This window comes from Pseudophryne corroboree, chromosome 3 (genome assembly GCF_028390025.1).
Source record: "Pseudophryne corroboree isolate aPseCor3 chromosome 3, aPseCor3.hap2, whole genome shotgun sequence".
Taxonomy (NCBI): Eukaryota; Metazoa; Chordata; class Amphibia; order Anura; family Myobatrachidae; genus Pseudophryne; species Pseudophryne corroboree.
The window spans coordinates 306,460,736-306,481,637 of NC_086446.1; the positions used below are offsets into that span (position 1 = coordinate 306,460,736).

At 41.3% G+C, this 20,902-nt stretch overlaps 1 protein-coding gene across 1 annotated transcript in view; it reads left to right on the plus strand.

Moving 5' to 3' along the window:
* Positions 1-20,902, plus strand: part of LOC135057252 (piezo-type mechanosensitive ion channel component 2-like) — a 216,119-nt gene that overhangs the window by 116,657 nt on the left and 78,560 nt on the right. Inside the window, 9 exon segments of the mRNA XM_063963144.1 lie at positions 678-871; positions 1,079-1,204; positions 6,066-6,305; positions 12,451-12,709; positions 13,259-13,447; positions 13,672-13,873; positions 18,274-18,403; positions 18,744-18,891; positions 19,020-19,234. Coding sequence (XP_063819214.1) covers positions 678-871; positions 1,079-1,204; positions 6,066-6,305; positions 12,451-12,709; positions 13,259-13,447; positions 13,672-13,873; positions 18,274-18,403; positions 18,744-18,891; positions 19,020-19,234 — 1,703 coding nt within the window.

The window sequence follows — 20,902 nt, forward strand, 5'->3', positions numbered from 1 at the left end:
ACCCATGAAGGTACTAGGCAAGACAGCTGTCATGGGTGCACTACATGGGTTACACTGGGTGGAATAGGAAATGCCTGGAAAAGATGACTTAAAATGGGGAAGTTACAGAATGCTAATATGAGATGCACGAGAGTACCAGTTGAGGCAGCCACCTTTGATGCACTAAGTAGGTTACAATGTGTGAGATAAGCAATACATGAAAGTACGTGTGTATGGATATGTATGTATATATAGATAGATAGATATACATATATACTTCATCCTGCTTATGAAAGTACCAACAGAAGCAGCCATCTGGGACACCTACAATAGGGTACAGTTGGCACGATGAGCCATTTACCCCCTGGTGGGCCATGCTTACCTCACAGGATACGCTTCTGTAAACCTCCTCCCCTTCTCATGGCTTGGTGACTTGGTGACAGACCTACAGTACATGACACCGGGCTGGGGGCTAACTCCATCCTGTCACCACAGAGCTGCATGTCCCGGCCCCTTCCTACCACCTATGCCTCTTTAGACCACGTGTCTCTCTCCTCACTGATGTGGCACTAACTGGGATCAATTTGTTAATCTAGCTATGAATGTGTGGAGGGATCATGCACCATGATTTTTTTTTTATCCATTTCTGAAAATATAAGATAATCAACTTTAATTAAAAAAAAATTAAAAAATTTCAGGGTAAAGAAGCCTCCCAAGAAAGCATAGCAGAGTATTACAAGGCCAAACAGCTGTCGCGAACTCAGACTTTATCCAGTGAGGAAAATGAGGACCACAGTGGGTATATAGAAGAGACAATTCAGTCGAAGAGGCTGGAAATCTGTAAGATGCTCAGTGTGGAATCACAGCAGTCTCAGGACAGCTTTATCTCCAGGTAAAAGCTGGAGACCTCTGGATGGTTATGTTATAAAGCTAAGACATTTGGTCTAGACATACAAATTGGCTTCTGACATATAGTATATACAGTATAATAACTTGATCTGTGTCCATGGGGATAGATATTTTTTTGCTGAAAGGGTAAGTGCATTATGGGTTTCAGTTTCTATAGCATGCCATGATTTCATCATTTTTGTACTGACAGCTGTGCCACAGAGGATTTGGTTTTGTCCTATGAAGAAATTCTTGACCCTGTTGAGACCCCGAAAAGACAACTACCCAGACGCATGCTGGCTTTTGATTCAACGTCTTTTGACAGTTTAGATTCAAGGTAAATGTCAAGAAAACCTGCACTTATGAAGGTGCTGAACCCTGGAAACCCCCAAATAACTGACACACTAGTAACAAAATAGACCACACTACTGTCACATAGTAATAAGAGACCATAGCATTGCTAAATATAACCACACATGGAGACCATTGTACTTATGAAGCTGCTAACACCATAGTCTGTTTAAGTTGACTGTCCCACTCTTTCTTTCGCCAAATTGGAGCTAGTGAACAGGTATCTGCTGTATTCTGTAGCCTATTTGGTTACCTTACTGATATCACACCAGTGCTTTCAATTCACAGGCTATTACATTTGGTATATACAGTGTAGTTCGCTGTTATGTCTAATTTATTTTCTGCAGTGTTTTGTCTGTCTTGTAGTTCTCAATCTTCCTAGTGATTGTTTTCTACATCTGTCAACTTTTGCACTCATTTTTTCTGTCATGTCCTACAAAAGGTATAGTGCTAGTGCCTCTTCTAATGGGACATTTCTTTGATAGTTTTTAAATGTTACAACAAATTATCTAATGGACTGACTGGAGTGGACGCCATGTCAGACTGAGGTTTGTCCGTAGGGGTATTGTAAACTGAGAGAACCTACTGGGCAAAATTAACAGTCAAATCCATTGCAGAGTTCGCACAGCATGTAAAAATGTACTCCTTAAAATTTCTGCTACAAAACCCTGCCTGTATGGACCGTTAGTTAGGCTTCCCACCGTCTACCAACATAACAGCTGCTTTGCGTAACAAAGGTTTCCTTTTCTTTGGAGAGAATTTTAGAATCCTCCTTTTCAGCAAGACCACGCAGCTGTACTCTCAGGAGGTAGACAGAGAGGAGGAACCTTCATAATGCTGATATTCTTCTAATAAACAACGGATAGATGACTTAGTCATGGTTGGATGCCATACTTGGCGAAGAATAAGTCAAACCTGCTAAAAAGTTTGAAGTTTAATCAAATTACGGTCATTCTATCCCTCTGCAGGAAGTTAAAGGGTGTAATGACATGCGACTTTAGCACGGTTGTCTAACACTACTACAGTTCTTATCTTAAAACTGCTATGGAAAACAATGGCTCAGATAGAAAATGCGAAGACATTTTACTGTAAATTTTTGTGTCTGCGTTGGTCTTCCTTAGACCCATTCGGGTTTTGGTCTGGGTTAAGTTGGTAACTTGTCATAAAATCTGAAGGCCTACACTCCAGCAAACCATATTTGAGAGTCATCCAGGTCGAGGCCTTATTTCAGACATCAGTGCGGTTTCATTTTTTTAAGTACGGCAGATATTCTGGCATGCTATAATGCATCTGAGGCTGTCCTATAATCCAAAAGAACTCTGGAGTCCCTTTGTTTGTAGATTATGTGCTCAGGAGGAAGGAGCATATTTTTCCCTGTTGAGATTCCAAAATCAAAAGGTACTAGGTTTCAATCTTCTTGATCTTTGCGAAACACTGACAAGAGCTTATTCTGCACCTGGTGTGGGACAGCAAAAGAGATGAGACGCTTGGTCAGCTAAGAGACCAGCCACCACAATCGATATGATGTGGTCACTGTTGATCCAGGATCTCAATAAGTGACAGCATCTTTTCTCCAGGGATCAATGTGGTTTTTTTACCCACTTCAAATACTTAGGTGAGAGAAATCATAGACCTGGGCTACATCTCAGATCTGTGAAGATCCCTTCCAGAGGATATTCGCAGAGATAAGACTAAAAACTGGCCATTCAGTTTTTAATCTCCATTCCAGTTTGAGTGTTACGATTGAAGAATCTTCTTTCCGAAAGGGTCCATGGCATCCGAAGATCTTCCGGGCAGTGACTCTTGTACACCCTGGGTTAAGACCCACAGAACTCACCAGCAGGTCTTCGTGTCTATAATAGCCGCTTTTCCCATAAGGCATGATGTGCCTACCGGTACTGGGATGCCACCAGGCCACTGGTGGTAGCGCGAGCTTAACCTCGGAATGACCCAAGTCAGTGCTTGTAGAGTGAAGACCCCAAGAAGATAGGTACTACTTAAAGACCAAATGACAACAGAAGAAGGGTTGTACTATTATGCCATGGAAAAAGTGGGGGAATCCAAAGAAGTGAGATTAGAGTATGAGGTTGAGGACAAGACTTGGGTAACACGATCTAGAATGCAGAGGGAATATGAGAGTGCATGACAGCGAGAGCTTAGAACCAGCAGATGGAATACTGGAAGTGGTAGAACAAGAGAAGAACACAAGGGAAACACAGAACACGACTATATATTGACGAAGAATAGAATCAGCAGGGACAGCAAACTATCAGATGTGACAGATAGTAGGGCTGGACACAGGAACTCCGCAGGAGATGTTAGCAAGGTAACCATGCAGAGGAAGCCACAATTTAGTACAAGAACCATACTTTTAACAAATACTTTTACTTACATACAAGGCTATTAACCACACTGCACCATCATACATCTCCTCACTCATCTCAAAATATCTCCCTACCAGACCTCTCCGCTCTGCACAAGATCTGCGTCTCTCATCCACACGTATTACTTGATCCCACTCAAAATTACAGGACTTTATCCGTGCTTCACCCACTCTGTGGAATACCCTCCCATACACTATAAGATTCTCCTCTAGTCTCCAAACCTTCAAACGTTCCATGAAAACTCATCTCTTCAGACAAGCCTACCAAATTCCAGACCCACCCACATAACCTTCAATGCTTCCCTATCCAATTACATCCTCTCTGTATAGTCCACATAACCTCAAATATTTTGTCTTCCAATATTGCTTGGTGATCATATCATACAACCCATTATCCTAGCAATCTGGTGGACCATTATGCAATAGGTAGCATCTATCCTTGTGTATCAATGCCTATTTCCCTATAGATTGTAAGCTTGTGAGCAGGGCCTTCCTACCTCTATGTCTGTCTGTCTTTGCCCAGTTTTGTTCTATAACGGTTTGTTCTAATTGTAAAGCACAACGGAATATGCTGCGCTATATAAGAAACTGCTAATAAATAAATAAATAATAAATAAATAAATAAATAAATAAGAACCAACTGACAAAGGCTCCTACTGCAGCCAGAAACTATGACCAGCAAGGCATGAAAGTCAGAACCAGGATATAAAGGGAGCATGAGCCAATCACACACTGAACACAGCCCAGCCTCCCATAATTGAAAACTCAGTGCAGCTTCCCTGCTACGTGTTGCCAAGTCTCCCTGTCTCCCTAACAATCCCAGCCGCCTAACTAGCTAGCTTCCTAGGTTGCCTAGGAGCCGGCAGCCGGGGAGCGGAAGTTTGCCAGCGTCCGGTCCCTTATCAACGACCTGACGCATTGGAAGTCAAGGGCCGTGATGGCTCGTGACATTGAAGCCACGTATTCTTGAACCTTCATTCTCGTCCCAGAATAGCGTAAAAGGTTGTAATTACATTAGAATCTTTAGTTAGTCCAGAAACCAGGTGGAACTTTTCATCCTAGTTTGAACCTGAAAGACCCATTTTCGCCTGAACAAATCCAAGATGGAGTCCCTAAGATTGATAATATATTGTAGAGACCAATTCACTGATGTCCAAGGATATCAGGACTACATACTTACATGTTGAAATTTGGGAGGGTCTCCAGTGCATATTCAGACTTGCTGTTCAGTCTCAATATTTTTGGGCTCTTCCTTTCAACCTAACAACAACATTGAGGTTTTTACCATACTCATGGCAACAAAAGGGTCTCTTTTGAGAGACTGTGTTTTGGAAGTCAATTATTACTTGTACGACCTGTTAATGTATGCAGTATCTTCACAAGTTAGGTATCCTCCCATGCCTTAGAGTCTCTGATACCAAAAATTCAGTTTAATTAATGCTCAACAAATTATTTTTTTTAAACTGCTAGTCAACACCATACAGCAGAAATATTCTCGCCAAGATTTTCTAATTTCAGAGACTAATGTCAGTTCGCTTTTGGCATATGAGTCCTAGGGAAACTGATCTCAACTATTGAGTCAATTAACTTTCCAGGTGGAACTTTTTTATATATTTACTATTTTATGTTATTTTCTCTAGGATGTACAAAGGAGAGGTAGACCTGCAACAAACTAGTCAATTGCTAGATGGATTATCTCTGTAATTTGGTTGGCATATATTTGAGCAGGTAAATTTGTTCCTGCAAAGATAAGTCCACCAGACCTGGCAGTACCTCTTAGGCTGTGATGCATGGGGCCAGGTGATCCCCTGTTCTACTGTCCAAGTTTGATTTTCTGCATCCAAAGATACTTGTTTGGACATAAGGAGGTGTGCAAAGCAATTTAAGAGGTTTTTAATCCATAAAACACAATTTGTGGAACTCCCCATGGTTCCATTTTGACCCCAGTGAATGCAAGAGAAAAAGCAACTGTAATTTTTTGATAAATCATTTTCTTAGAGTGCATTGGGGGACATTTTATGCCTGGTTAATCCTTTGTTTGTATAAAGTCTTCTGTTATTACAGGACAGTAACCTTTTGTATCTCTATCTTTCTCTCTCTCTCTCTCTCTCTCTCTCTCTCTTTCTTCCTCTTTATCTCTCTCTGGCTGCCCTAATTTTTATTTACCTCTTTTTCTCCTGTACTGTTGCTAAGTTAGAAAAAGATTTAACAAAATAGTGAATAAAGGATATATAGGTGAAGAAGCCAAAACTTCAGTGATAATTTTGAATGTTCCCAAGAGCCTACAATCACCTCTACACCCCAATTTATCCCCATGGGCAATGTTTTGCCTTGCCTGCATACAATTAAGGAATTAAGTTGTAAAAGTTTGTATATTTCCCCATTAACTTAGTAAATAAAGAGCAATATCATATGTTCTAGATTTTCGATGCATATCTTTTCATGTAAACTTGACCTTCTGTAGTCATGGCCAGCATGAAGACGATAGACTGCCACTGGGTCAGAAAGATGGCGACTATGATGGGGATGAAGAAATGACAGAACAAACAAGAACAGACATCCCACCTTCCTATAGCACAGTTATTCTTAAAGGAGAACTGCAGACATCTGAAGCTGAGGAATCATCACATGGGGCAGATGAAAGCAGCAGGCCACTGGCTGATGTTCCACAGTTGTTGACCGCTAGTGAACTTTTACTCAACAAGTGAGACTCTTTCTGCATAAGTTTTTTAAATTATGATGAAATGTGATTTATTCTCAGATAGCATGATTTCTAATCTTAGTTTTGTTTTAGAATTTCCTGTGTAGCTTTTTTTTTTTTTTTATAAATAAATCTTCAGTGAAAGAATAGTCATTATTGTTATATACAGTAAGCATTCCAGATTCTATTTAACTGTAATTGAGACAATTAGTAATACAATTACTAATAGAATGAGGCAGTTTTAGAAAACAAATATTTAACAGTTGAATACATATTGGTCCAGATTTATCAAGCCTTGGAGAGTGATAAATTGCACAGTGATAAAGAACCAGCCATTCAGCTCCTAACTGTAATTTTTCAAACACAGCCTGTAACATGGCAGTTAGGAGCTTGTTGGTTGATACTTTATCACTATGCTATTTATCACTCTCCAAGGCTTGATAAATCTGGGCCATAGATGGATGACAAATACATGGCTCTCTATTTGAATGCCGGTACCTAATATCTCATTTCTTGGCCAGCTGAACCCTGAGTTCTTTTACATTTTGTTGTTGGAGATTGAGATGTAAAAAACTTACATTTGATATGATATTGGGGAGTTTACAGTATATAAATTTTATATAGGGCTATTTACTAAGCCTTGGACGGAGATAAAGTGAATGGAGATAAAGTACCAGTCAATCAGCTCCTAACTGTCATTTTTCGAACCCAGCCTGTAACATGGCAATTAGGAGCTGATTGGCTGGTACTTTATCTCCGGCGACTTTATCTCCATCCAAGGCTTAGTAAATAAACCCCATTGTTTACATATTAATAGCCTGATATAGATCAGTATGCTTTCATGAAGCATGGGAAATAGCAAATGCTTAATATAAGAATGTCATTAAAATGTGCAGCTAAAATAAGAAAATCCTTGTATACCCTACAACACTTGCAGTATTAAAAACAATAGGTTAATGCAAAGGCGCTGTATGAGAGGAGGGGGCCTGTACTCCGATCGGGCCCCCTCTCCTCCGGCAGTGCAGTAGACTCTGGCATTTATGTATACGCAGGCCTCCGGGGACAGTCACCTGCTCCGCATTCTTAGGGACATCTCTATTGAGCATGCGCAAATCACCGGAAAATGGCAGCAGCACTTTACCAGTGATTTTGGCAGCTCTGCAGCCAGCTCTGGCCAACAGAGTGGTAAGTATAATTAAATGGGTGCAGTGTGTGCGGTTACTGTGCAGCGCACACCTTGTACCCATTTTAGATATGGCAGTGGGTTAATGGTTCTTGAGTTCACCATTAAATATCCAATATCATCCAATGATGAAATAAAAATAAATTCATACCATATAAAAGAAACATTATTAATCCCTAGAGCAGAGACATATTTGCATGCACGTGTTAATGTATCCATAACACAGGCAGTGCTTTTCCTAATTATTTCAATATCCTTTTTATATCAGTTTGGTCTTCTGCGTGTTCATTACAAAACATTTTGTTTTGCTACCTTAGTGGCCCCAATATAATGGTAAGCATTCCATAAGACACTTTTCATCACACTAAAATAGTAATAAAAATGAAAACAAAACATACACAATTGTTAAAATATTAAATAAAAAGTCTACTAAAATGCGGCAGGATGTACAGTAATGGTGTCCGAGATCACCAGTTGTGCAGGTTACCGGACGTTATTGGACGTTTTTATAAAGGGGCAATCACTTGTTAGTGATTGCCCCTTTAAAAAAAGGGGCAATCACAATCTTCTTGTAATACACAGGAAAATCATTATATTGTAAGACACAGGAAATAAAAATAAAACAACATACAAGATTACGTTCTCTGTCCAGAGCCACACCGCAGAATGGCAACAAGTTCAATTGACCAGAACTCCTCACTCAGCAAATCACAATATTTGGTAGTAAGGGGATCCTGGAGACTGCGCGCTTTATCAAAATTATGGGAGAGTCAAAGTATATAGTTAATTACTCACTGACCTCCCTTTCTCTTCTCCAAATCCTGCCTTAATTTCAGCACCTATCCCTATTTTCTGGCATTTAACCCTATTATTGGCACTCCAAACTCTTAGACCATTTTCTTTAACCTGCTCACCTTCTTCCAATCTTCATCTAGTGAAACATAGAAACATAGAGTTTGACGGCAGACAAGAGCCACTTGGCCCATCTAGTCTGTCCCTTTTTTTACCATATTTTTACCTCAAACCTTTTTTGATCCTTATTTCTTTGTAAGGATATCCTTATGTCTATCCCATGCATGTATAAATTGCTCTGCTGTCTTAGCCTCTACCACCTCTGATGGGAGGCTATTCCACTTGTCCACTACCCTTTCTGTGAAGTAATTTTTCCTCAAATTTCCCCTAAACCTACCTGCCTCCAGTCTCAGTGCATGTTCTCGTGTCCTATTACTTCTCTTCATTTGAAGAATGTTCCCCTCCTGGACTTTGTTGTAACCCTTGATATATTTGAAAGTTTCTATTATGTCCCCCCTTTCCCTTATCTGCTCCAAACTATACATATTGAGATATTTTAGTATTTCTGGGTATGTTTTGTGATGTAGGCCATGCACAATTTTAGTTGCCCTCCTTTGTACAGTCTCTAATATATTAATATCCTTTTGAAGATATGGCCTCCAGAATTGAACACAGTATTCTACATAAGGCCGTACCAATGACCTATACAGTGGCATTATTACGTCTTCCTGCTGCTGATTCCTGTCCCTATGCAACCAAGCATCTGACTAGCCTTCCTCATTGCTTTGTTACATTGCTTACCTGCCTTTAAGTCACCTGAAATAGTGACTCCTAGATCCCTTTCACCCTCAGTAGTTTTCAGTATAGTGTCATTAATACTATATTTAGCCTTTGGATTTTTGAGACCATAGTGCATGATTTTGCATTTTTTGGCATTAAATTGGAATTGCCACACTCCTGATCATTCCTCTAGTCTACCTAGATCCTCAATCATTTGTTTAACCCCTCCTGGTGTGTCTACGCTGTTGCATACCTTTGAGTCATCTGCAAAAAGGCATACTTTCCCTTTAATGTAATTTGCAATGTAACCAATAAAGATATTAAAAAGCACTGGTCCAAGTACAGAACCCTGGGGTAATCTACTGGTAACATTTCCCTCCTGGGAATGCACTCCTTTTATTACAACCACTCTGTTTTCTATCCTGCAACCAAGATCTTATCCATTCAACCATCTTAGTATCCAATCCCAAGCTTTCAAGTTTATTTAGCAGTCTGCGATGTGGGACAGTGTCAAAGCCTTACTAAAGTCTAGATATCCTATATCCATGGCTCTACCTTTATCCATCACTTTAGTCACACGGTCAAAAAAGTCAATAAGATTTGTTTGACATGATCTCCCCCTAGTGAATCCATGCTATTTGGGATCCTGTAAATTGCTGGATTTGAGATAATCTACAACTCTTTCTTTTAAGAGTGTTTCCACCAATTTCCCTACTGCTGATGTAAGACCCACTGGTCTGTAGGTGTTTGCCTCTTCCTTGCTTTCACTTTTGTGCAGTGGGACTACATTTTCTCTTTTCCAGTCCTCTGGAATTACTCCTGTAGCTAATGACTGGTTGAATAATTCTGTCAATGGTGCTATCAGCACCTCTTTAAGCTCTTTTAGTATCCTTGGATGTATCCCATCTGTACCCATAGATTTATCCACTTTCAGCTTTGAGAGTTCTGTTAGGACCTTCTCATCTGTAAATGTACTTGTTTCACTTTCCTGAATATCCCTTCAACTTAACTGTGGCCCCTTTCCCTCTCTTTCAGTAGTGAATACTGAGCAAAAATAATTATTAAGATGATCTGCTATTACAGACTTCTGATTACTAATGCATACCTTCCAACATGACCCCTCCCACCTCCTCCGCTACCTCTCTACTTCTGCCTGTTCCCATCTTGCCCACCTTCTCAATCTCTCCCTCTCATCAGGCACTGTCCCCTCTGCCTTCAAGCATGCTCTTGTCTCCCCTATTCTTAAAAAAACCTACCCTTGATCCAAACGCTCTCTCCAACTATCGACCCATCTCTCTCCTCCCTTTTGCCTCCAAACTTCTTGAGCGTATTGTTTATAATCGCCTCACTGCCTTTCTTTCCTCTCACTCACTGCTTGACCCATTCCAGTCTGTTTTCCGTTCTCTCCACTCCACTGAAACTGCCCTCACAAAAGTCTGCAATGACCTCCATGCAGCCAAATCTAAGGGCCACTACTCTCTGCTTATTCTTCTTGACCTCTCTGCTGCTTTTGACACTGTGGACCACCCTCTGCTTCTGAAAATCCTTCACTCTCTTGGTCTGCTTGATACTGCCCTCTCCTGGCTGTCCTCCTACCTCCCTGATTGTTCCTTCTCTGTCTCCTCTCATGATGCTACATCCCCCCCACTTCCACTAACTGTTGGTGTCCCCCAAGGCTCTGTTCTTGGTCCTCTCCTTTTCTCTCTCTATACGTCCTCTTTAGGTGTACTCATTAGTTCTTTTAACTTCCAATACCACCTCTATGCTGATGACACTCAAATCTACCTTTCCTCCCCTGATCTCTCCACGGCTCTCCTCACTCGTACCTCCAACTGTCTTTCTGCTATCTCTTCCTGGAGGTCCCAGTGCTTTCTTAAACTCAACATGTCTAAGACTGAGCTGATCATCTTCCCACCCTCCCGCACAACCTCACCTTCCACAATCTCATTATCCATTGATGGCACGACTATCTCCTCTAGCCCCCAAGTACGCTGTCTTGGCGTAATCCTTGACTCCACCCTCTCCTTCAAACCACACATTCAGCACCTCTCAAAAACCTGTCATTTTCATCTCAAAAACATTTCCAGGATCAGACCTTTTCTCACCCAGGATGCCACTAAGATCATTATTCACTCGCTGATTATTTCCAGACTGGACTACTGTAATCTCCTCCTAACTGGCCTCCCTGACATTTACCTCTCTCCACTCCAATCTATCCTCAATGCTGCAGCTCGGCTCATCTTCCTCACCAAACGCACTACATCCACCTCCCCTCTCCTACAAGCCCTTCCCTTCCCTTTCAGAATCCAATTCAAACTTCTCACACTCACTTACAAAGCACTCACCCACTCCTCTCCCATTTACATCTCTGACCTTATCTCCCTTTACTCTTCCACCCGTCCTCTTCGCTCTGCTAATGCATGTTGACTCTCCTGACTTCTGATTACTTCCTCCCACTCCTATCTCCAAGATTTTTCATGATCTGCTCCCTTTCTCTGGAATTCCCTACATCTCCCCCTCAGACTCTCCACTTCTCTACAAAACTTCAAACGGGCTCTTAAGACCCTCTTCTTTACCAAACCCAGCCAAATCTCATCCAGACCCTCTGTTCCACGCTCTCTATGTACCCTGTCTGTGTCACCCCTGTCTGTCTACCCCTTCCCTTTAGAATGTAAGCTCTCACGAGTAGGGTCCTCTTCCTTCATGTGCTTATCCTTTTCTTACTTTTGTGCTTATCCTTTTCTTACTTTAATAATCCTCAACTGTCCAAATCCTGCAGTTTTTTGGCCACCTTGAAACTTATCTCTCTGTCGTTTACTGGTGTAGTTATGCTTAGTTACCCTGTACTTGTCCTATATTGTCTTCAACTGTAAGTCACTGTTTTCCTGTTTTGATTATGTGTAATTGGGCGCTGCGGTACCCTTGTGGCTCCATATAAATAAAGGATAATAATAATAATAATAATAATAATAATAGTAATAATGTCAAAATGCTCTGCTCCTGGACTTCCCTCCTAAGTTGTGATTGCTGTCACCTGTGTTGAACTACAGTAGTTAATTGATAAGAAAGGTGTTTCACCACAGGTGAAGGTAATCATAGAGTAAGAGAAAACCAGGAACAAAGCATTCTGTCCCTTCTGGAAAGGGTAGCTAAAGCAACAGTACCTGGTGAATTACATTTGTGCTGCTCAGTGTGCATCTGCTTTGCTGTGTTGTATTAACATGTTTAGTGTTTTTAGGTACATAAATGTGTGTGGTATATGAACGTGTGTTTCACTCAGTGCCTCTGTGAAGAAAGAAAACTTCAATTAGAAAAGTGTTCTTGTACCTATAACTAAAATTGCATAGTGTTTGTAATCAAATGAAGACTGTTCTGTTCTCCTTTGATCTTCAGGATGTACTATAATGAGGAGCTGGATAAATCAGACAAGTTCTATCAGAGCCTCCCACGTCCTCTGCGTCTTGGTTTCGCCCTCTACAACACCATTGTGTCAAAGTCTGAAATGCTTTGTTACTTTGTCATTATTCTCAATCAAATGGTGTCTGCATCCATACTCTCCTTGATTCTACCAATCCTCATCTTTCTCTGGGCCATGCTATCTGTACCTAGGCCTACCAAACGCTTCTGGATGACCGCCATAATCTACACTGAGGTATGTGCCGGGCAAATCAGTCACAGAACTAGCCATATACTGTAACTACATACAAAATGTGATTTTTATTGAATGAATGAGATTAGAATGTGACATATAATCCATTCTTTGTATACAGGTAAGCTGGTTAAAGTCCATGTAGTCCTCACTGGCATCTTTGCTATGTCCAGCCACAAAATATAGTCAGTGATGATCCAAGGCAATACCATGGCACAGCAGATAGCCACGCCACCTATAAAAGTACTCAGGCATTTCAACCAATTTGTAACATTTAGAAAAAGTAAGCGGGGATGACCAGGTGGCTTTTTTATATATATATATATATATATATATATATATATATATATATTTTTTTTTTTATATATATATCTATATATCTATATATATATTATAGAAATGTATAATGCATCCATTTTGCTTGAGCAAATGTGCCTGCGTAATTACGTTTTGTGTTGTTACTTATCTATACCACTTCATTCCTCCTTTTTACTGTAAGTTTGCCTGCTATTGGCTTTATTTAGTTTCCTCTATTATATTTCAAATATCTAGATTACCGTGGTCATCAAGTATTCTTTCCAGTTTGGTTTCTTCCCATGGACATCCACAGTATATCGGAGTATGAATGCAGATAAACCATTTCGGCTCCCTAACATAATTGGCATCGAAAAGAAAGATGGCTATGTACACTTTGACCTAATCCAGCTTCTTGCTCTGTTTTTACACAGGTCTATCCTAAAAGTAAGTTTTGCACATTTAAGGCAAACCTGAAAAAGAGGCACAAAAAAGCATTGCATGATATAAATCAAGCTTGGGTAACCAGTGCCAGTGGCTTCACTTGCCCTGCCTACCTTAAGCTGACCTGGAATGCCGAGTTTTGTGAGGCCGCTACATTTGGAGAGAAGTATGGTTGCATAATTTTGTGGTCAGCTGTTGCAAATAGTAATAATACATCTCCTGTGTAGTGTCATGGGCTGTGGGATAACAAGGAAGTCTGTCTACCAGAGTCCAAAAAGAAAAAGAAGACTAGGCGTCAGAAAAAACGAGGGAGTAAGGGAGAAGATGACACAGACTCCAGGCTCGGACCATGGAATCTATTTAAAAATCAGAACCCTTCGAAGAATGTATTTAGAAAAAGGAGAACTTCACAAAAACCAGTGATTGAAGGTACTACAATACATATTAAACTAATACATTATGTGTCAACCCCCATTAGGGCTTCAAGTAAGTGGATATATTATTAACAGATATTAAAAAAGAATACTTACTCTACAAAAAACAAATTTACTCCTGTGTCAGAGAACATAGTTTTTCAAAAAACATTCTACGTATTCCTGCTGTTCTAGAGGAATCCGGTGACCATTATAATTTTACGTTGGTAGAGAAAGCAGTAAGAAAAATAATCAGATTAATAAAAATAAATAAGGAATGAAAAAAATTTTTTTTTCATTTATTAAATCACTAACCAAGTAAAAAAATATATTATAGATGATATATTTATAGTCTAAAATGTGTCCAATATATATATTTTTAAATGCTACAAACATCATACCTGTGCTGTCTAGCAGGATGTAGGGAATATAAAGTTGAAAACCCTTTTAGTTGCTTTTTACTTAATAAACTGAATATTTGAAATGTTAGACATATTGGTTTTCTTGTGCATTTTTTACACATACAGTATACAGTGTTTCTGGCTGAGACGTGAAAGGACCCCCTTCCAAATTCCTGTATTACTTCTTTGCATAAGTCGCTTTGTCTCACTGTGTCCCCATCACTAAAACTAGGTTGTAAGCTTGACTAAGCATGGAAGCTGTCTGAGAACTGTGCATATGTACATTATGTATAAATAGCAATATATTGTAGCAATATAAATAACAAGCATTGGCAGTGCTGTGCGATATGGTTCACTCAGCATATGGATGAGTTTAGGTGCATTGGGGCAGATGTATGAAGCATGGAGTAGTGATAAAGCAGTGATAAGTACAAGGCGATAACACACCAGCCAATCAGCTCCAATATGTCAATTTACATAGCACTGCTTTATCACTTCTCAAGGCTTAATACATCTGCCCCATTGATCCTTACAGTCATCTCTCCATTCTGTTCAGGGCCATCTTAACATACGGGCTCACCTGGCAGCTGTCCAGGCACCTATGATTCTAGGTGCCTTCGTGCAGGTCAGGTTGGGCCAGGGGCATTTGCCCCCCAGGCTGGTGCCTATGGAGCTTCGTGGGAGGCATATATAGAATGCTGCCTGGCCACTCTGATTGTGAATTACATACAATCAGAGTGGCTAGGCAGCATTCTCTACTTGCCTCCCAGCCTGCAGCCAGACAGTAAATGGCTGTCAGCATGCTGATTGGTGAATGGCTGAAGCAATCCACTAATAAGTGTGCTGACATCCATTCACTGTATTGAAGTGTGTAGAGAGATGGAGCGGGACTGCAGCAGGGCTAATGGCATTATTCAGGTTTGTAAGCAAACCAAAAAAGCACACATCTTGAAAAAAACATGTTGCATTGCAGGTGGGGCAGATATATCATGTGCAGAGAGATTTAGGTTTGGGTGGGGTGTGGTCAAACTGAAATACAACTTGCGGTATAAAAATTAAGCAGCCAGTATTTACCATGCACAGAAACAATATAACCCACCCAAATCTAAATCTCTTTGCAAATGTTACATCTGACCCACCTGCAGTGCAACATGGTTTTGCCCAGTTGCTTGCTTTTTTTGGTTTGCTTACAAACCTGAATAATGCCCTTAGCCCTGCTGCAGGATAGAACTTGTAAAATGAAATATGAAGAGGTCTTTTAGATATTTAATAAATAAATAAATAAATAAATAAATAGATATTTACTGTAACTGTAAATCCCAAAATGTCACTAAAAACCATTGGAAAAAAAAAATGACACGCCTGTATTGGTATTATTTTTTTTCATCCAATTCTGGTACACTGTGGCAAGGGTTGTAAGGGGAGGTCCAGCAATAGGCACATAATTTGAATTCTGCAAAAATTCAAAAAGCTCCTCCTCTTCTATATCCCTCTCCATCAGCTGCCCTTTTTAGTAAGGACACTTCTGCTCAATCTGCCTAGGGCAGCTTCCTTCATTTTTTATAATAGTGGAAGTTCGGTCACTCCAATCTGGTGCACAGCATCTATTCACCACTGTCCTGAAGCACAGCAGCACGTGTGAGGGCGGCCTCCCAATCCCCCAAAGGCCTGAAGGTGGGACAGCAGGACAGTGTCAAAAACGGAGATCTTTCCAAAACCGAGACAGTTGGGAGGTATGCTTATTTCAGTGTTGAGGTTCCAATTGTGCTCAACAGTCCATAGGTTCCAGTCACTACCTATCTGCCTGAGGAGTTCAAGATGACTGCTGCCTGACTGTTGCCCAATCCGGACTTCCTTCTGAGTGTGTCCTGCCGAGGCCATCTAAGACTCCTGCCCAGAGCCGGCCGTAACCAATATGATGCTCTAGACAAGATTTTGGCAGGTGCTCCCTAACACCGCCACTAGTTCCGCCTCTGACCCTGCACCCCTTTCTCATCACCATCACCCCTCACCCATAGCAGTCCTTATTATGGTGTTTCTACCCCCTACATTTAAAATAGGAACAGTGCACATATTCAGCGCACAGTCCAAAAAGGGGAGAGTTTTTGCTGGCAAGGGGCATGGCCACACAATAGTACCTCCAATTCAAATGATGCCACACAGTAGTGCAACTTTATTTACATTTTATCATGTGATAGTGTCCCTAAGTCATGTTACATCACAGAGTAGTACTACTATAAATTATATACATTACTCCTCACATTACATCACACTGAATTGCTCCTTATTCAACTTACACCACACCATATTGCTCTTTATTCACATTAGACCATACAGTAGTGCCTTTTCTATACATTATGCCACACAGTAGAGCACCTTATACACATAATGCCACACATTAGTAATGCATTTATACACATAATACCACACAGTAATGCCCCTTACACATATGACACACATTATTAATGCACCTTACACATTATGCCAACCTTTATAATGCCCTTATACACATAATGTCCCTTACACATATGGCCCACATTATTAATGCCCTTATACACATAATGACACACATAGTGCCCCTTACACATTTGCTACACATTATTAATGCATTTATATATGACACGCATAATGCCTCTTATGCCAAACACTATTGCACAATTAACCCACTCACACACAGCACTCACACGGCCGCTAACACTGTGACCTCTGCCTCTGCTTGGAAAAAGATGTGTCCTCATAAATCTTAATAAACCTCAATGCGCCATGCAGCAGGAGATGGCTGGTGTAAATCAGCTGGCAGCTCTGCTAACGTCGGGCACCATTTTTTTAAATGAAAATGTGTCATATTTGAATTGCTATGTGACTAGGATGCACAAGCAGCTTCTGCTGAATAAAATGATATGTGGCATGCCTATATACTGTGTGCGACTGTGGCTGTATATGCATACGAAATGCTACACACAGAAAATAGGCATGCCGCATATCATTTTAATCAGCAGAAGCATTGGCATGAGGACCCACACCCCCACCCCTCAAAAAATTTAGGTAGAATGCAACTCTGGCTACCTTATGGGAGGTTGACAGAGAATCCAAAAGAACATTGCATTCCCATTTGTTTGAAAGTTATGCCCTCTCTGAGCTATGTAAACCACTGTGAAGCCCCTTCCCAGAAGGTCTTCCTGAAAACAAGATGAAAAATCTAGCACTGTTAGAGACCATTCATTCTTTAGTCCTATTGTGGGTGTTCCTTTCAGTCCCATAGTAGCAGAAAAGGTTGGGATTCTATTCAGATTTATTGTCCAGAAAGCAGACAAACCGCTGTTTGAATCTATTTGAATCTGAACACCCATATTTGTCTGGACAGGTTCAAGATGAAATTCCTGAAACTGGTGATAGCATTCCCGGCCTCCACATATACCTTCTGCTGCTGTCTTGACCAAGTATTGCATTTTTGGATTCTGTAGAAATGACGTTTCTAAGCTGGAAGACTGCTTTTCTGTTGCCAATTTATAGGACATGAATAGTCTGAGCTAGGGACTCTCTCTTGCAGATAAGATTCCCTTTCAATCAGAAGTTGTATCAAAACCCATCCTGCCTCTTCCCTTATGTACTGGTGCTCAGGTAGAAGACTAGGGGGTATAGAGGGGGAGTATCCAGGATTTATAGCTGGGCCGATTTTAAGAAATTATTAGCTTATAGTCACCATTATACCCATGATTCCAGTATTGAGAAACAAATTTAAAGTAAGTACAAAAATGCCTTTATTTCCATTTTTAGATTTTTTTTTAATTTGTTTTGTGTGTTATTGTCTCTTCTCTTAAGCTTAGTTAATTAATAACTGAGTTTTCATGATATAAGAGCTATATGAAGGGGAGGATCTTTATAATTGTGCAGAATTCAAAGTAAGCACCTCACTCCTGCACCACCCTCTAAACCCCATGGTCACAGTGTCCCTCGGTGGACTCTGTGCAATCGATTTAATGTACAGTATGTCCTGTCTTTGTTTGTCTGTTAGGTACCCCACAAAAGAAAGACACGAAGAGGAGGTGGAATTGTTTCAAACATAATCCCAAAAAGAAACGCCAGTCAATGAAGGAGAGACTAAAGCAGCAGTGGATCAAACTGAAGAAACTGGTGGTGAAAATGTAACATTACATAATTGTGTATATAGGGACAACCCAGCCATGTAACCAGGGGGTCTATTCGTGAAGCAGTGAAAAGAGTGGAGAAGTTAGCCAGTGGAAAAGTTGCCCATGGCAACAAATCAGTGTTGAGGTGACATTTATAAAGTTAATTCTATAAAATTATACAGAGCAGCTGATTGGTTGCCATGGGCAACTTCTCCACTGGCTCACTTCTCCGTACTTTTCACAGCTTCATAAATATAGCCCCAGATCTCTTTGCTGTTCTTAGTTTCTCAAAAACGTTTGCTCAATTTTCTTGGCTTGTAAACAAATTGTACTGTATCTTCCTTTTATTTTCCAGTGCTCTTCAGATCTACCTGCCAATTAGGCAGTTCTTCTATGATATCATACACCCTGAGTACAGTCCTGTCTGTGATGTCTATGCCCTTATGTTTCTGGTCGATGTTATCAATTTTATTATTGTCATCTTTGGATATTGGGCATTTGGGGTAAGGATTTACTGTCCAAGGTTAGAAGATCCTTCTAAATGCTTCTGATCAAATGTTTATATATAATAAATTGTTAAAGATTCTGTCCATGAGTCTAGACCTTGAATATCAGCAATTGTTGCCCACAGAAACATTCTGCTGCTGCAGATATCACTGAGTCGCTGTCTGAGGACCAGGTACCTGAGGCCTTTCTAGTTATGCTTCTCCTGCAGTTTGGCACCATGATTGTTGACAGAGCCATCTATTTGCGAAAGACAATGTTCGGAAAGTGTGTTTTCCAGGTCGTTCTTGTGTTTGGAATTCATTTTTGGATGTTTTTTATCTTACCCGGAGTTACTGAAAGGTACAGTACCCAGCATTTCAATATGAGGCACAAAACCTCCGTGTTCATTTAAAAAGATGATGTTCTTTTTCTCTAACGTCCTAAGTGGATGCTGGGGACTCCGTAAGGACCATGGGGAATAGCGGCTCCGCAGGAGACTGGGCACATCTAAAGAAAGCTTTAGGACTATCTGGTGTGCACTGGCTCCTCCCCCTATGACCCTCCTCCAAGCCTCAGTTAGATCTCTGTGCCCGAACGAGAAGGGTGCACACTAGGGGCTCTCCTGAGCTTCTTAGTGAAAGTTTTAGTTTAGGTTTTTTATTTTCAGTGAGACCTGCTGGCAACAGGCTCACTGCATCGAGGGACTAAGGGGAGAAGAAGCGAACTCACCTGCGTGCAGAGTGGATTGGGCTTCTTAGGCTACTGGACATTAGCTCCAGAGGGACGATCACAGGCCCAGCTTGGATGGGTCCCAGAGCCGCGCCGCCGGCCCCCTTACAGAGCCAGAAGGCAGAAGAGGTCCGGAAAATCGGCGGCAGAAGACGTCCTGTCTTCAACAAGGTAGCGCACAGCACTGCAGCTGTGCGCCATTGCTCTCAGCACACTTCACACTCCGGTCACTGAGGGTGCAAGGCGCTGGGGGGGGGGGCGCCCTGAGACGCAATAAAAACACCTTGGATGGCAAAAAATGCATCACATATAGCTCCTGGGCTATATGGATGAATTTAACCCCTGCCAGAATACATAGAAAAACGGGAGATAAGGCCGCCGATAAGGGGGCGGAGCCTATCTCCTCAGCACACTGGCGCCATTTTCCCTCACAGCTCCGTTGGAGGGAAGCTCCCTGGCTCTCCCCTGCAGTCACTACACTACAGAAAGGGTTAAAAAAGAGAGGGGGGCACAAATTAGGCGCAGTATTAACTATACAGCAGCTATAAGGGGAAAAACACTTATATAAGGTTATCCCTGTATATATATAGCGCTCTGGTGTGTGCTGGCAAACTCTCCCTCTGCCTCCCCAAAGGGCTAGTGGGGTCCTGTCCTCTATCAGAGCATTCCCTGTGTGTGTGCTGTATGTCGGTACTTTTGTGTCGACATGTATAAGGAGAAAAATGATGTGGAGACGGAGCAGATTGCCTGTAATAGTGATGTCACCCCCTAGGGGGTCGACACCTGAGTGGATGAACTGTTGGAAGGAATTACGTGACAGTGTCAGCTCTGTATAAAAGACAGTGGTTGACATGAGACAGCCGGCTACTCAGCTTGTGCCTGTCCAGACGTCTCATAGGCCGTCAGGGGCTCTAAAGCGCCCGTTACCTCAGATGGCAGATATAGACGCCGACACGGATACTGACTCCAGTGTCGACGGTGAAGAGACGAATGTGACTTCCAGTAGGGCCACACGTTACATGATTGAGGCAATGAAAAATGTTTTACACATTTCTGATAATACGAGTACCACCAAAAAGGGGTATTATGTTCGGTGAGGAAAAACTACCTGTAGTTTTCCTGAATCTGAGAAATTAAATGAGGTGTGTGATGATGCGTGGTTTTCCCCCGATAACAACTGATAATTTCTAAAATGTTATTGGCATTATATCCTTTCCCGCCAGAGGTTAGGGTGCGTTGGGAAACACCCCCTAGGGTGGATAAAGCGCTCACACGCTTGTAAGGGCTCTACCTTCGCCT